Here is a 17,528-nt window from a genome sequence, read left to right on the forward strand (position 1 = left end):
ATTTTTATTTCTCTCTTATGCTTAAATTTAATTCTTTGGGTAGTGAGTCCTAAAATGCCTAATCTGTCCTGGCTGGAGTAATTATCCCTATGGTAACTTTTTTAAACTATATATTGTATCTAGGTTTTTGGTTTTGGTGCACATGCCCACATTATCTCAATATGGTGCACAGAAAATTCATTCTGCACATGGATGGAAAAAACTAGAGGGAAAACTGCTTGAGCACTGACGGGAGTGGGAGATGTGGGTACTCAGAAACTCTCATCTCCAGAGCACCTTCCACATAAGGATCTCAATGCACTGTACAAATTTTAGACCAGTTAAGTCTCTCAACACCCTTGTAGGGTAGGCATCATCACTCCCAGTATTTATTAGGAAACTGAGGCCCAGAGATGACTCATCCAAGGTCACACAGGAAGAGTGGCATTGTGGGGAGAGTCCAGAGTCTCAGTCCTCTGCTCTCACTACCAGACAAGATTCTTATTTCTCGGAGGGAAATGAATGATGTAAGAGGGAAAGAGCTTAGCAGGATTCAAAAGAAGGATCAGGCATTTATATGGATAATGAGAACATCCACAGTGGCATTAAATTGGATTAGAAAAAGATCAGGGATATAAATCTCGATGCTTCAGCGCATAATCCAGCCACTGATTGTCCGGGTTAGGAAGACACTTCCTCTGAAGATGGTTTAATCCATGATGGGGTTCCATGCACCTTCCTCTGGAGCACTCTTGCCACTGTCAGAGACAGGACACTGGATTAAATGGACCTTAGGGCGGATCTGGTCTGGCAATTCCTATGTTGTCGTGAACTAATAACTGGCCGAGCAAGGGGAACCAAAGAATAGTGAAGATGTGATATTGTGGCAATATGGCCCTTCCCAGGATCTTTCTAACCCTCTACCACTCTCCCCACCTCACATTCTCTTCTTCTTTCCTTACATTAGCTCTCCTTACCCACAGCCATTCATCAATGACACCGAAGAGCCGTTACCTGATGCCAGGCGCCATGTTAATAAATATGCTGATGCCCCCGGAACACCCGTCCAGCTCAACAAAACGCTGTTTTCCGTGCTCTCCTGAACTGCAAACTGAGTCACTTTGGGCAAACCCACTATTTAAAAAGAAAGAGAAAAGAAACAATGATTGTTTGCTGCTGTGTAAACGCTTAAATCGATGGCATGAGACAAAAGAGCTCGAGAGGGAGAATCTACTGAATTTCACCGGGCCAGAAGGAAACAGACACACACACTATACAAGGGTGGAATCCTGGACCCATTGAAATCAATGGCAAAAATTCCAGATAGTCATTACAGAAATGAAACAGATGGCTGGCCTGTTGAGTTTGGTATCTTGTCTCTGGCATGGCCTCTGCTAAATACTTCAGAGGAAGATCCAAACTATCCAGACTGCACCTGGCCAATTGTGCCAGGCCACACGTGGGTGGGAAATTCCTGCCAGCTGGTTATCAGCTCCAGGATCCTACCCACGGGCCAGCTGCGATACTGACATTCAGCCTGCCTCACTAGCAGCGTATATAGGAACAGAGCGAGGGAATGATTCCAACAGCATGGTACTCCATAAATCCAAGTAAGCATCTTGGGCCAGATCCTTAGCTCGTGGAGATCAATGTAGCTGTACCAAAACCAATGGCGCTATGCTGATTTACTGTAGCATATGATCCCTACGCTTTAGGTTGTAGATACTTTAGATTCAGCTGTAGCATATGATCCCTACGCTTTAGGTTGTAGATACTTTAGATTCAGCTGTAGCATATGATCCCTACGCTTTAGGTTGTTTCTCCGAATTGATCCCAAACTCTTGATACTTTGAGATGAGCACAGAAGTGTCAGCCTGAACAGATCTACTTCCCAGTTGCAGTGGTGACATTATATAGTGGTGTCTGCCCATGTCTCCTAGGTACTCACGTGTTTTGGCAGTCAGAAGCACTGGGCTTCCCTCCCGTTCCCGGATCATTGAAGACACACGGATGGTGTACGTAGTGCTCTCCTGCAGCTTAATAATTGTGAAAAATATGATCTCTGCTGGAACGATCTGTGAGGTTTCCAAGCCACCTAATTAATAACAACAATAAAAAAACAGAAGAGTTTGTGATAATGACAGGAGAAAGTCATAATGCTTCCTGTAGCGAGCATGATCTTTACAGTCCTTTTCATCCATAGATCTCAAAACACTTGGTAAAGGAGAAGGAGTGTTATTATCCTCATTTTACAGCTGGAGAAGCTGAGGCAGAGGGAACTTAAGTGATTTGCACAAGGTCACATAATGCATCAGTGGGACAGCTGGGAATAGAACCAGGACTCACGGCTCCCAGTGTAATGCTCTATCTATTGGACCACCCAGCCAAAGAATAAGGACAGAGCTGGTCCAAGTCAAGGGGCAATGCGGGAGTTCTCTTGTTAGCAGACAGGGGGCAGCTGTGCTTTTCCCATACCCCCTTAGTTTGCCCCTCCTTACCAATATGTGGGTGTACTAGCTGGTAAAGAGAGAAACCCATCAATAACCCAGCCTTAAGGCTCTTCCTGTTTAATGTGGAGGTTGAGTTATTTTCAACGCTGCGCAAAATTGTCAAGAGTCGGGAGGCTCCTAAGAAATCAGAAAGTTGGGCTTTCATGGGGAAAAAAAAAAGATAGCCATTTTTTGCATCAAAAAAATTCCCTTTTTCCTAGATTGGGAACTTTTTATGAAAAATCGTGTCCTGAAACTTTTCATGGCAATTTTAACCCCAAAATGTCATTGATCATCTTCTATGTTTAAAAACGAGGCATTTGCAGAAGTTCATTCCTTTGTACGTTTTTAGAACAATTGCTTAAATAAATCCCAAGATGGGTCTTTGAAGAGGCCAGACGTTCATTCCATAAAGCTCGTACTTGGTGACACAGAACATTTCAATCATAGTTTGGAAAAATGCAACGAAAAGGATCTAGAATTGGGTCTGCAAAGTTTTTTCTCCTGCACTCACCTCCTGCATGCCAGGAAATGCAACTTGTGCAAAACAGCAGCTCAGAAGAAAGCTTGAAGCAGCAGATAATGGAGGTCTCCCACCTGCCAGCCCCGCCAAGGGTGTATCATAGACATTCCAAGCTAGATTTAATCTAGCTAGCTCCAGTACCAGAGCAGTGAAGCTGTGGCAGCGCATGGTTTAGTGCAGGCTCTATCAGCCCATCAAGAACACTAGGAAATTCCTGGCATAGCTAATGGGCTCTGACATGGCTTCACTGTTCTGGTGCTTGATCTGGATTAAACACAGGCATGTCTACACAAGCAGCAATTATGCTCCGTGACTGCAGTGTAGACATACCCTCAGAATGGGAGATAGACCCTGGAGAGGCTGCCAGGAGAGATGGGATGGTCCAGGGAGCTACTCCTATGGCCTGTTTGGCCACTCATTGATTGATGGTGGAGGTGTGTAGACTGGACTGGGACCAGGAGGGTGTGCTGAGGAGAGCTGAGGAGGTTGGGTGCAGAACCGGGAGCTCTCACTCCTCCCATCTGGCAAGACTAGATTGCAAAGAGAGGGAGAAATACCTTATGTCTCTCCCTGATGCCATGGCTGTCTCAGGAGCAAGGGTGACGTACTCTGGAGCTAGCCATGGCTGGCTCCTCCCAGCCAGAAGGACTGACCATCACGCTCCAGGGATTGTGCTTTGCAGACATGCAGCCTCCTGAGCATCCACTGGGCTTGCAGCCTGGATTATAGAATCATAGGACTGGAAGGGACTTTGAGGGGTCATCTAGTCCAGTCCCCTGCACTCATGGCAGGACTAAGTATTATCTAGATCATCCCTAACAGGTGTTTGTCTAACCTGCTCTTAAACATCTCCAGTGATGGAGAGTCCACAACCTCCCTAGGCAATTTATTCCGGTGCTTGGCCACCCTGACAGTTAGAAAGTTTTTCCTAATGTCCAACCTAAACCTCCCTGGCTGCAATTTAAGCCCATTGCTTCTTGCCCTATTCTCAGAGGTTAAGGAGAACAATTTTTCTCCCTCCTCCTTGTAACAACCTTTTATGTACTTGAAAACTGTTATCATGTCCCCTCTCAGTCTTCTCTTCTCCAGACTAAACAAACCCAATGTTTTCAATCTTCCCTGACAGGGCATGTTTTCTAGACCTTTAATCGTTTAATCTCTGGACTTTCTCCAATTTGTCTACATATTTTCTGAAATGTGGCACCCAGAACTGCACACAATACTCCAGTTGAGGCCTAATCAGTGGGGAGTAGAGCGGAAGAATTACTGCTTCTGTCTTGCTTACAACACTCCTGCTAATACATCCCAGAATGGAGGGTTTGGGGGTTCTTTTGCAACAGTGTTACAATGTTGACTCATATTTAGCTGTGATCCACTATGACACGAGTCATTGAGAGGCACCCAGATCCCTTTCCGCAGTACTCTTTCCTAGGCAGTCATTTCCCATTTTGTATGTCTGCAACTGATTGTTCCTTCCTAAGTGGAGGACTTTGCATTTGTCCTTATTGAATTTCATCCTATTTACTTCAGACCATTTCTCCAGTTTGTCCAGATCATTTTTAATATTAATCCTATCCTCTAAAGCCTATGCCAAGCAGCAGTGAAAGGGAGAAAGGGCAGAATCCTTTTCGGGCCCCTTCCATGGTTGAAAACACCCATCCAGGCCCAGGACGCCCTCCCATCCAGCAACACACAAACATACTTGTGAGCTGGTGGAATAACTGAGCAGAAGCCAAAAAGCCAGGTGCAGCCAGGAGGAGCTTTTCCTCCAGGGACCATGGTTATAAAACCAAGTTACCACGAGCACAAGAGAAGAACAAAAGATGCTCTATTTAAGAGTAGGTTAGATAAATGTCTATCAGGGATGGTCTAGACAGTATTTGGTCCTGCCATGCGGGCAGGGGACTGGACTCGATGACCTCTCGAGGTCCCTTCCAGTCCTAGAATCTATGAATCTATGAATCTATGAATCTATGCCCCATGCCAGGCGTTCAGCCCACTCTTACGAGCCTGGGTGTGGACCCCAAGTTTCCTAGAAGCATTGACCCCACTCTGCCAGTTTATAGTCTGTCCTCGAGCACCTGTGAGAAGAGGCACGGGAACACTGAGCTGAGAGCTACCTCCAGAGTACCAGGGACCCCCGGCGCTCTCTCACTAGACTTTATATGGCCGATGGAGTAGGATGCCTACCACTGAACGGGACCCAGGATATCTTATAGTGCGTTACGCCCGGGGTCCTTTTCCAGGAGACCTTCAAGCTGTTTACTCCAATGTCAACGATCCGCAAATCCCGGACGGTCTGGATAGGGCTTGAGTCTGCGAGCGAGGCTGCAAAAATGAATGAAATATGGAGATAAGAGTCAGATTCCGATATCTTTCCGGCCACTGAATGACACCCCACTCCATGACTAAACCTGCTGAGGTCAGTGGTTCTATGCCTGGAGAAAGGTGCTACTCACTGTGAGTCAGAGTATCAGAGTCTAGCCCATGGTACGCCCAGGGCTATATCCCTGATCTCACATGATCCTCACCAGAAGCAGCAGGTATACACCCTCTGGGCATATCTCACTTAATGCCTTATCAACAGACCAACTTTTCTACAGGGAGTTCCCCCATTGGGTTCAAAAAGAAGAAAGGCTAGAGAACATTATAATGAGGTTTTGCTATACACCAGCCTCAAAATATTACCCATGGGTTTCAAAATCCAGTTGTTCCAAACACAGCAGGTCTTCAGCCCTGCACGCTCTAGGGGCATTCTCACTCACACACAAAGGAGCCTTGGAAACACGTGACGTCTGCCATAAAGGAAGGAGGGGCAATTTGCAGGGCTTTTCCAGATCCCACAAGGAACAACAGGGCCTGCTGCTGAACTGAGCTGGACAAGAGAGAGAGACCGAAAGATTTGGGTCCCCATGTATAATGTTACTGAGTGTTCCCAAAGGCCTAAATCCAGCCCTGCCTATTTAGGCAGGGATAGCATAACACACTGGCAGAATGTGTGTTGCATCCCGCTCAAGGATAACAGTCTTCTACTGCTGCAAGTTAACAGGGCTGCTCCTTTAGTTCAAGTGGCAAAGGTCTCTGCTGAAGGTGGTAGGTTCCAACCATGCTGTCCCATGCAAGACAGGGTCATTACAGCAGAACTCACCAGTACGGTGAGTGAGAGTCACTTCTGGTCCCTCGGACTTGTTGAACATAGCGCGAACACCAAGTGTATAGTGGGTATTAGGCAGCAAATGCTCAATGTGATAAGCAAGCCCCTTGCTGCCCAGGTACTGGCTCTTGGCAACTCCTCTTCCTGAAAGGACAAGGACACCACAGTGCATATAATTCACCAAGAACAGTGGATCTTCTCCAAAGGGTACCACTTTTCCTCCCAGTAGTGTTATTTCCGAGGCTCTCTGGGGAAGGGGGTAAACACAAAGTTGTGGGGGGAAGCGAGTCATTTAGAGAAGCACCAGGGATGAGAAGTAGGAGGGTAGGGATTCAACTGAACAAAGGCAAATGGAGGCTGAATGAGGAAAGGTTTCCCGACAGCTAGCCCTCGTACCCTGTAGCCACATCCCCCTTGGCCTTGGACTGGCAACAGGCCCAGAAGTCATCAGTGGCATAAATAGTCTGGAAACCCACCAAAATCTCCACTGGGGAACACCCCCTGGAATGAATGGGATTCCTCGAGGACAACACTTGATTCCTCTACGAATAGAGTAAGAGACGATGGCCCAAAGATTTCCCAAACCAATTAAGACAAGACCGCAATCCCTGACATATTCACAAATCACAGCTACTCTGGTGGCCACAAGGGGGAGCTCATGTAAACTACATTTGGCGCATGTGGATCTTTGTCCCCCTCTAGTGGCTGGTCCACGCATGAGATTAATGAGTCAGCTGTAGCAGTGATTCTCAAACTTTTGTACTGGTGACCCCTTTCACATAGCAAGCCTCTGAGTGCGACCCCCCTTATAAATTAAAAACACTTTTTAATATATTTAACACCATTATAAATGCTGGCGGCAAAGCGGGGTTTGGGATGGAGGCTGACAGCTTGCGACCCCCCATGTAATAACATCGTGACCCCCTGAGGGGTCCAGACCCTCATTTTGAGAACCCCTGAGCTATAGCTAAACCCTAGAGGTCTCTGTCCTTCAGATCAGCTGGTGGATGCTCATGTTTTTAGCACTGAGGGTTGAAGGTTCAAACCCTTCTGGCAGTAACACACACAGCCTGGCACAGGCTGCTTTTTCACACCCATCACCAGAAATTCAGAGCATTAGCTCTGCAGATATCGGCCGTGCAGGCCCAGAGAACTAGAATAAAGCAATCTCCTGTGGCCAGGCAATATTCCATGGGGGCAGACACCCTGCATCGCCAGCTTGTTTGAACGTCCTCTACACACATCAAACAAAAGCAAATCACGGCGCCCGATCTGCACTCACCTCTGCCCGCTCCCTCTGGGCTCCAGGAGATTCGGTATCCGGTGGCTGCAGCTGCGGCACTCCATGCAAGGGAGATGGATGTGCTCGTGTAGGAAGTTACCTTGAAATTGGACATGTAGCCAAGCGGCGCTGCCAGGGGAAAGTGACGTTAGCTGATGTCTTGATTAGGAATGTGCTCAGTAAATGCCAGCGCCTCTCAGGGTTCTCACTGCTAACAGCGCCGGGGGGAGTGACTTTTAGGGAACAGTGACTTTCAAAGGACATGGTGGCGATCTTATCTTTGCGCTGCTGTAGGTCAGCCAGGGATACAGTCCCGCTGATATCCTTCTTGTGAAATCATGGGCCAGATCCTCAGCTGGTGTAAATCAGCGTAGCTCCATTGCCTTCACTGGAACACCGCTGAGACACACAAGCTTCGTCGGATTAAGTGGGTCAGAAGCTGGCTGGGAGACAGCCAAAGGAAGTCTGGGTTACTGCAGGGAGTATTACTGGTGACTCAGTAGCTGGCAAGGTACTGAGCCCAATGCCCCGCCAGGGCATTAAGAGGCTCTGTACTGCTGGATGTGGTGTTGCCTTTTGGAAGAAATATAAAACAAAAGTCCTGGCCATACTTGATCCATTGCTCTTTTCACAAGAGAATGGGTGTTACCCCAGAGTCAAATTCCAACACTGGCATGTTCTGTCAATTGTCCCTACATTTCAGTTAGCTATAGTATTTTTCCTCTGTTTGTGTCCCAGACTGTGGTGTATTGCTGCTCTGTGGTGTTAAAGTTGTCATGTTCTACCCCAGAGGTGGCTGCATTCCAGAGGCAGGGGTACAGCTAGTTTGTATAACGCTTTGGAGTGAAAGGCTCGGATCACAAGAGGTTAAACTTGCGTCTCCAGTGCCCTTTGGTGCTCTCTGTATTGTCAGTATGTACCGGGCACCTGAGCTCCCCGGGCAAGGAGAGGCACCACTTCCGCACCATGCGTATACTCACACGTCCTGGCTGAAGCGGTGATTCCAGGCCCCTCTGCCGAGCCAAAGAGCACATAGAGGGAAATCACATACTCGCTGTCGTGGGCCAGGTTTCGGAGCTGGTAGGCTGTGGTGGAGCTGTTCAGAGCCAGCTGCCGTGGTCGGTCTTTGTGGAAGAATTCTTTTGGCGGGAAGAAAGAGAAGCCGAAGAGTAAACAATGTTGGCAGGTGGAGCAGGCGGGAGGAAGACTGGGAGCCGGCGAGTAAAGTTAATAGATATTAAGGCCAGAAAGGGTCACTCTGACAATCTAATCCGTCCTCCTGTATAACGCAGGCCAGAGACGTTCAAAGACCTGGATTTCTACCAATCCAGCCTCCAGGAAGCAAGAGGAAAGCCCGGACCGAATGGGTTAGACCACGCTGCCTTTGCAGAATCAAACGCTTTGGTTTTTTTGCTCTTGCTGAAGGTACCTTTACAAAACATCAGCAAGGGAATCAAAACACTTTTGTACAGCTTTTCTGCTGCCAGAGCAGCCAAATGGGCCCTTAATGGAACTGAGAATTGGGCCCAAAGGACCGGCAGTGAAACGAGCTCCCTGCCCCGATGCATGTGGGTTGTCGTAGGGTGACCAGGTGTCTGGTTTTCGACCAGAACACTTGGTCGAAAAGGGACCATGGTGGCTCCGGTAGGCACCACCGACCGGGCCGTTAAAGGTCCGGTCGACGGTGCTGCGCGTCTAAGGCAGGCTAGCCCCTGCCTGTCCTGGTACTGTGCTGCCCCCCGGAAGCGGCCAGCAGGTCCGGGTTCTAGGCATGGGGGGGGCTACAGGGTTCCTCGCACTGCCCCTGCCCCGAGCAAATGGCCACGCACTTCCATTGGCGGATGAGAGCAGCGCGCGGAGCCTGCCCCCTCCCCCGCCTACTAGTGTCGGACCAGCTGGCCACGTCCGGGGCATGCGCAAGGCGGTGTCAGGACAGGCAGGCAGCCTGCCTTAGCGCCGCTGACCCAGAGCCGCCCGAGGTAAGCCCGTGCCCCAACCCCGAGCCCCAGCCCTGAGACCCCCCGAACCTGGAGCCCCCTCCTGCACCCCAAAGCCCTCATCCCAAGCCCCAGCCCAGAGCCCTCACCCCCTCCTGTACTCCAACCCCCTGCCTCAACCCGCAGCCCCCTCCTGCACTCTGAATCCCTCAGCCCCAGCCCCACACCAGAGCCCGCACCCCCCAGGCGGAGCCCTCACCCTCTCACACACCCCAAGCCCCTGCCCCAACCGAGTGAAAGTGGGTAAGGGTGGGGGAGACCGAGCCACCGAGGGAGGGGGAATGTAGTGAGTGGCAGGGGAGGGGCTTGGGGAAGGGGTGGGGCTAGGGTGTTTGGTTTTGTGACATTCGAAAGTTAGCAACCCTAGGGTTGTGCAACGTAGGCAAGTGACCAGTGCCGGAGCTGCCTCGACGTCTGCCATTCCCTGGTTTTATGTGCTCGCTGTTCCAGCTTTGGCGCTGCATTAAATGCTGGGTGGAGGGGGGCTGTCCGCGCTACGGGCTCAATAAACGCTAGCTTACCTGGAGTAGGGCCCCAAGCCACTCTGTACCCAGTGGCCCCAGCCACTGAATTCCAGGACAGCAGGGCAGAGTTGATTGTTACGTCGGACACTTTCAGGGTCTGCACAGCGCTCGATGCCACTTTAAGAAAGAGAGCCGAGTAGCGTGGGTAAGCGGAACGGGTTATGGGTCTGACGGATGCAATAGCAGTGGAAAGTCTCCCATTGAATTCAGGGGGACTTGGATCAGGTCCTAAGGAACCTAAGGAAAACCACAATGCACCAGGCTGCTCTATGCATCTGAGACCAGAGGGAGGTTGTCAGCCATGGGTGATACTGGCTAGGAGGTGGCTGTGTGTGACTGGAAGACCTGCGAGCCAACCTGGGTACAGGCAACACAGGGATCAGCCTGGCTGATCATCTATTTTAGAGGTTTACACTGCCACCCATCACCGTGGCATCTGAGCACCACCACAGCACTCCATAAAGGAAGATAACTAACATCACCCCCAGTATTCCTGATAGGGAAACTGAGGCACAGAGAGGCAAAATGACTTGCCCCCCGTTCACCAGCAAGTCAGCGGCAGAGCTAGACCCCACATTTCCTGGCTCCCCATCCCCTGCTCTGGAAACGAGGCCAGGCATCCCCAGAGGGAGTCCTGTGACTCCATAGGCTTCCTTCCCCATACGTGTCCTTCGACTATCTTCCTGGGCAGCAGCGCTACTAGGCTTCTCCCACCCCCATGTCCCCAGCCGCCCGTTCAGCCCCTTTGACTCCCTCCTTCGCTGCCCACCTACCCCCAGTCCCTCTTCTTTCTATGCCCGAGGTCTCGCCTACCTGAACTGAATGATCGCATCCACTTGCCCTCCCAGGCCTTTCCCCTCCCGCTGGCCCACCCCAGGACACTTACGAGTGGTTGCCTTGCTGCTCACCACGGGCCCCTCCATGTCCCCAAAGATGGGGTTGACGGTGATGGTGTATTCCAGCCCAGGCTGCAGCCCCGGGATCATGTAGTCAGTACAAGTGTCGTCCAGGTTCACGGTCTCAACACTGCCCTCTGCGCCGGAGAGGAGACAACAGCTGGATACGCCCAGGTCTAGCTCTCGAGGGACACTCACCTGTGACTGGTTCCCCCCTTCCTTTCCCACGCCCCCCCAGAATACAGCATGCAGGACACCACCAATTAAATGCCTCACACCGACCAACAGTCAGACCCATCGGTGGTCACCCTAACACGTGTTCAGCTCAGGTAGGAAAGAAAGAAGAGGAAGGCTGGTCTTGTGGTGAAGGCCCGAGATGGGGACTCAGGTTCTAGGTTCAATTCCGGCCCCTGCTACAGCCTCCCTGGGTCCTGCCCCTTAGGATTGGGGTGGGGTGCAGATTTCTCCCCCCAGCTCTACACTGGCTGGGCAGGCCAGTTGCTCTGTGCCTCAGTTTCCCCAACTATAACATGGAGATGATCATATTTCTTTTCTCTGTCTCATGCATGTAGATTGTCAGCTCTTCAGGGCAGGGGCTGAATGTCCAGGTCCTGTCATAATGGGGCCCTGATCTCGCTTGGGGCTTAGAGGCTCTACTGTAAACATAGACTCATAGACTTTAAGGTCAGAAGGGACCATTATGATCATCTAGTCTGACCTCCTGCATGATGCAGGCCACAAAAGCTGACCCACCCACTCTTGGAATAATTTTCTCCCTTGACTCGCCTGTTGAAGTCCCCAAATCATAATTTAAAGACTTCAAGTCGCAGAGAATCCTCCAGCAAGCGACCCCTGCCCCATGCTGCGGAGGAAGGCGAAAAACCTCCAGGGCCTCTGCCAATCTACCCTGGAGGAAAATTCCTTCCCGACCCCAAATATGGCGATCAGCTGAACCCCGAGCATGCGAGCAAGATTCTCCAGCCAGACCATCCGGAAAAAAGTTCTCTGTAGTAACTTTTAATATCCCATCATTGACCATTGTTACTAATTACCAGCGATGGCACGTTATTGACCTATTGACTAAAATCACGTTAAATAACAACAATGACATATGGCAGCTTTGTTCCCCCCCCAAACTTCCCGGGGGCCAGTCAGTCATTAGGGTGCCCCAATGGCACAAGGAGAATGAACCAAACCAGCAAAGTACAAACAGCTGCATGTGATTGGGCAGGTAACAGGCTTCACTCCTGTTGGAAGAAGGGGGGAAGCCTGTCTGCTTCGAAAGGGGCCCAGCTGGGGGCAGTGCTGTTCACGGGCTCTCAAGGGAGTCCTCTGCCATCTCACTTGGCTGGACGACGGATGGCTACCCCAAGGCAGGAAGTTGAGGTTGGGGGGACAGAGCAGGGCTGGGAATATCTGTGGAGCTCTGGGAAGGATGGGACAGGGTCAGCTCCTCTCCTCCAGGGAATATCACAAAACGCAAAGCATGCTCAGCCTAAAACGCTATTTGATCTGCAGGGGACAATCCTGTCTTAGCTGGAAGGAGATAGGCAAATCTCACATTTCCATGACTCTTAAAAGTTACTGCGTCATTCATTCTTCTTGCATGCGTAAAGCCAACGGTGGCTATTCTTAGTTCAGCCACTAGAGGGTGCCATCTCCTCATTTTCCTGTCTGTGCCAGTGGTATCCTTGCTCCACCAACACACCCTCCACATGAGCAGCTATTTTAATCTATTCTCTGTCTTGGAAAATGGGAAAGAACAATCAGCCCGGTCCAGGGAAACACGTTCCCTGGGATGAACACTGCAGTGTAGAATTATCCCTCACACCAGCGTTCTACAAGCAGGGTGGGAAAACGACCCCTGTTGTATTAATCCCCAAAGGGGCGAATGTGTATGAGTTACGACGACAACGCCCAATGCTCCCGTTCCCTTCTGGGGGTCCGCCACAAAGTTGTGTGTCAGGAAAATTTGCGGGGGTTGGATTTGATTACGGACAATGGATACGATGGACGCACACACACACACAAATAGCCCTCTAGCTAGGAACGCGATGCAGCGCCTATGACACACAGTAGAACTTTTCTGACTCCGTCCAGCAGAGGGCAGTAGTGACACATATACATTGGCCAGTTCATCTAGCCTTCCCCCCAGTTGTCGAATGGGGAAAAGGAGGCACTGAGAGGTAAAGTAACTTGCCCACGGTCGCATAGTGCATCAGCAGGAATAGGACCCAGGAGTCCTGAGATTTAAAGAAACTCAGGAATACACACAGAGACACAGACGCACACACCTTTTGCTGCATTTCTGGGGGGGCTGAAGTACCACGCAAGAGCCTGTTCTTAAGGAACAAGTCCAGAAGGAAAAGAAATGATTATTATTTGTATTCCCAGCCATGGGTCTGAGCCCCATAGTCCTTGGCACTGTACAAACGCAGAACAAAAAAGACCATCCCTGACCCACAAGTGCCTGCTCTCCTGATTTCCAGCCAAATGATCCAAACCCAAACGAGAGGACTGGCTAAATCTCTGCAATTTGGGGTGTTTATTCGCACTTTGGAAATCCATTCATTACTAGTTTATTACACAGTAGCAGGAATGGTGCTACTTTACCCTCCCCTAGAACAGGGGTTCTCAACCTTTTTCTTTCTGAGGCCCCCCAACATGCTATAAAAGCTCCACGGCCCACCTGTGCCACAATAACTGGTTTTCTGCATATAAAAGCCAGGTCTGGTGTTAGGGGGTAGCAAGCAGGGCAATTGCCTGGGGCTCCATGTGACAGGGGTCCCCGCAAAGCTAGGTTGCTCCAGCTTCGACTTCAGCCCCGGCTGGCAGGGCTCAAGGCCCCGGTCTTCAGCCCCATGCAATGGGGCTTCGGCTTTCTGCCCTGGGCCCCAGCGAGGCTAATGCCAGCCCTGCTTGGCAGCTCCCCTGAAACCTGCTCGTGGCCCCCCAAGGGGCCCCGGACCCCTGGTTGAGAACCACTGCCCTAAAGCACCTTCCTACCTGGGGATCTCAAATTGCTTCAGAGATACCATTGAATGAATCATAGAATATCAGGGTTGGAAGGGACCTCAGGAGGTCATCTAGTCCAACCTCCTGCTCAAAGCAGGGCCAATCCCCAACTAAATCACCCCTGTATGGTGGTGTTATCCCTATTTTACAACTAGGGAAGTTGAGGCACCCGGAGGAGAAGTTACTTGCCCTAGGTCAACCCGGGAAGTCGGTCACAGGGCAGGAAGAGAACGCAAGTGTCCTGACTCCCTGTTTTTTGTTTTAACCACCAAACCATCCTTCCTGCGGGACAAAAATAAAATAAGAAAATCTGGATTTCTAACACTTCTCCCCCTAAGAACAGCATAAAGGGTGTTTGAATCAAGGGTCAGAGAAAAGACCCCTGTGCAAAACTCAGATCTGGATCTGGATTCAGATCCCAGGTGTTTAGGGTCAGGATTTTGACCAGGTCTGTCTCTAATCCCAAGCTGCGTTGTGGGAAGCGTGGGTGGGAACCTGCACCCAGGGGTGATGACAAGAGCAAAAGCAGATCCAATAATGATGCAGGCTGCTAACAGAGCATCATGAAAATAACACGCTCCTCTGGTTCCTGGGGACTGTACCTGCCGACACCCAGGTGAGCCTGTATCCTGATGCTCCCCTAACTGAGGTCCACCTGGCCTGGATGGTGTCAGTCGTCTCATTCTGGAGCAAGATGCTTTTCACTGGCAGGCGCTTCACTGGAAGGGTTAAAGGGAAGAGACATTTCAGAGAAGCTACATTACAGCCCATGCTGCCTCCCGCCTACATTAGCCAGCGGGGAGAGAGATTTCGAAGAGTCCCCTCATAGCCTGTCGGTTTTAATGCATCTAGGAAAAGGCTGTAGTCCACTCATCAGGAACAGCCACTCTGAGCCCAAGCTGCAGCCACGCCAGCTGCTGGAGCTGTCACGGTCGCTTTTTCTAGCCCACACCGCTGATGCGCCAATCTGGTTTGATTTACACCGAGTGCTGGGATGCCAACAGATCTGCAGGCAGGGGGCAGGCCCGGGCTTAAAGAGAGAGCAAGGCACACAGGGTGAGTGGATAAATGAAGGGAGGGGGCAGAGGGGAAGGCTGCTTGTTTTAAACACTAGGCCAGACTCTCAGCGGGGGTAAATCTCTGCATAAATCCCAACGACTTCCATGAAATGGAAGATCCGGAACAATGTAATTGAGTGCTCGTGAAATGTGAAGTCTGGGTGGGTGGGTGGAGCCTAAATGAACAATAGACCTGCCCCCTCAGATGAAGGGCGGGGCCACGCAGCCCAGACAGCAACTAGCTATAGTGAACGTTGTCAGCAGAGCAGTCCTCTTTCTCCACAGCACAGGCTGTGGCGGGGCTAGCTTCCCTCTTCTAGACCCTGGCCTCAGACCAGACATGCCGAGCCCCTTATGTAGTGATTTGGGACAGGAAACATTTTAGAAATCTCAAAACATTTCCCAGGCTGGGAAAACCATTTCCCACCTAGCTCTGAGGATGGGCTTGGAGTTATAAGGAGTGAAGGGGGTGGGGCTTTCTCTGAAACATCAAGAATAGGTCACTGCTGAGGAGTGGAGGGGATGGTTCAAGTAACCCCGATGGCCTAGAGTTTTAAAAAAACAGTTCCTAAAGTTAGGCTCCTAAGTCCATATGAAGGCAGCTAAACCAGTGCTGGACATCAAAAATGTCAAACACCTGCCACTTCCCTTGACTTCAGACAGTGAGAGGAGAGTCTGACTGAGCCTTTATTAAATGGAATGGGTTGGAACGGAGGCTGAACGGTTGAGAGCAATCTCCCGCGTGAGCGTGTCGGGGAATGTGAGCAAGAATGGGGGGTGGGAGCAGGGGGGAGCATGCAGGGGCACTGGGATGACTGGAAGAGCAGGTCTGAGTGTGCCAGAGAGAGCAAGAATAGGCGTAGAGTGTGTATGAGCATGTGTGAGCATGCCTAAGCAGAGGGGCAGGCGTGAGAGCAGAAGCGAGCGTGCAAAGAAGACCATACGTGTGCACAGAGACAGGCATGACAGCAGCATAAGCGAGCAAAGAAAAGCATACATATGCACGGGGACAGGCATGACAACAAACGTGCAAAGAAAAGCATACATGTGCACAGGGGCAAGCATCAGAGCAGGAGCAAGCGTGCAAAGGAGAGCAGGCGTGAGCCCGATTTCCAGTGCAGTTAAGAATGCCACCTCAGCAATCAAACCTCTTACATGTTCTCCCCGTAGTGGACACCGGTTGGCTCGGGCCCTGGCGGAACACAGCATAGATACTGACAGTATATTCTTTATCCTCCTGCAAGTTGCCAAGCACGTGAGAGGTGACGTCGCCGCCCAGAATCTGCTCATAGGTCATCCCAGGTCTGTTTGCTGTAGGGGCCAGAACCAAATAGGACACCCTGGTGAGTGACACCTGTGAACAGAGGAGCGCGGCATATTTGCCAGTCTACTGTCAGCGTCAGAGAATTAGATGCGGGGCAGCCCCAGAATTGTACCGTCTGGGTTTGCAAAGGGAAGCCCCTGCCTTGGTGGGACTACCCTGCTTTCTACAAGAGACGCCAAACTCACCAGGGGAGGCCAACGCCTCGTCGCCCCAGGGTGACACAGACACATCAGCGATGCCATGGGATCCCCACTGCATTGTGATACCAGGGCTGGGCCTTAGAGGACAGAGCTCCGGAAGTGGGGACGTTGCTTTTCCCAAGCATCAGGACTTCCATGAAAATACCTGACGCTGGTGTGAAAACCTAGCAGATCACAACTTACATCTGGGCATGTAGATCTTGTAGCCTTCAAGCTTCCCCAGGGGAGGAGTCCAGGCTACCTTGAGGCTAGAGAGTCCTTCTTCTACGACCCGGAAATTGGTCACTGGAGGTACGGGCGCTTGAAGACACAAAAGGGACCCAAAGGTTAAGGGTCAGGGCTGCCTCACAGCAAAGACCCCCTACAAAGAAGAGAAACTCCCGTGTTCTCCAAAGGTGAAGGCATAGCGGTGAACAGACACTTCTCTCACAGTATCAGATCCCCCTAGGGTGACCAGACGTCCCGATTTTATCGGGACTGTCCCGATATTTACTTGTTTGTCCTGCGTCCCGACCGATGTTCGTTCGGTCGGGACACAAAGTGTCCCGATATTTTGCCCTCCAGCGCACAGGTGGAGGGGGCTCGCGCTCCCCCCCGCCCCAACTCCACCCCGGCCCCACCCCGACTCCGGCCCCTCCCTCCCCCATTGGATCCCTCCCCAAATTCCCGCCCTTGCCCCACCCCCAGCCCCGCCCCCTCACTGCCCCATTGGATCCCTCTCCAAATCCCCGCCCTGGCCCCGCCTCTTCCCCAAGCACGCCGCATTCCTCCTCCTCCCCTATCCCTCCCATGCTTGCGCTAATCAGCTGTATGGCGGCGCAAGTGCTGGAGGGAGGGAGGAGAAGCAGGACGCGGCAGGAGGCGGAGCAGAGGCGAGCTGGTGCAGGGGGGCGGGGCGGGGAGCTGCCGGTGGGTGCGCAGCCCCCACGAATTTTTCCTATGCTCCAGCGGCTCTTAATTTTTTTATTTTTTTTTGCTTTTGTTTTTTCCTCCGCCGCCGTCTCTTGGGGTTTTTTTTTTTTTGCTCCGCCGGAACCCCCTCGTCCCGATATTTCACGTCTCTCATCTGGTCACCCTAGATCCCCCA

At 51.2% G+C, this 17,528-nt stretch overlaps 1 protein-coding gene across 1 annotated transcript in view; it reads right to left on the reverse strand.

Annotated features, from left to right (window-relative positions):
- Positions 1 to 17,528, reverse strand: part of LOC112109471 (collagen alpha-1(XIV) chain-like) — a 73,132-nt gene that overhangs the window by 16,500 nt on the left and 39,104 nt on the right. The window contains exons 7-17 of the mRNA XM_029910818.1: positions 16,625 to 16,741; positions 16,073 to 16,228; positions 14,462 to 14,578; positions 10,835 to 10,981; positions 9,946 to 10,065; positions 8,393 to 8,566; positions 7,528 to 7,556; positions 6,140 to 6,392; positions 5,182 to 5,319; positions 1,928 to 2,074; positions 994 to 1,113 (exon numbers count right to left, since the gene is read on the reverse strand). Of these exons, the coding sequence (XP_029766678.1) occupies positions 994 to 1,113; positions 1,928 to 2,074; positions 5,182 to 5,319; positions 6,140 to 6,392; positions 7,528 to 7,556; positions 8,393 to 8,566; positions 9,946 to 10,065; positions 10,835 to 10,981; positions 14,462 to 14,578; positions 16,073 to 16,228; positions 16,625 to 16,741 (1,518 nt within the window). The remainder of the gene's footprint in view (positions 1 to 993; positions 1,114 to 1,927; positions 2,075 to 5,181; positions 5,320 to 6,139; positions 6,393 to 7,527; positions 7,557 to 8,392; positions 8,567 to 9,945; positions 10,066 to 10,834; positions 10,982 to 14,461; positions 14,579 to 16,072; positions 16,229 to 16,624; positions 16,742 to 17,528) is intronic.

The sequence above is a fragment of the Terrapene carolina genome, unplaced genomic scaffold, assembly GCF_002925995.2.
Source record: "Terrapene carolina triunguis isolate 2854851 unplaced genomic scaffold, T_m_triunguis-2.0 Scaffold68, whole genome shotgun sequence".
NCBI classification, from domain to species: Eukaryota; Metazoa; Chordata; order Testudines; family Emydidae; genus Terrapene; species Terrapene triunguis.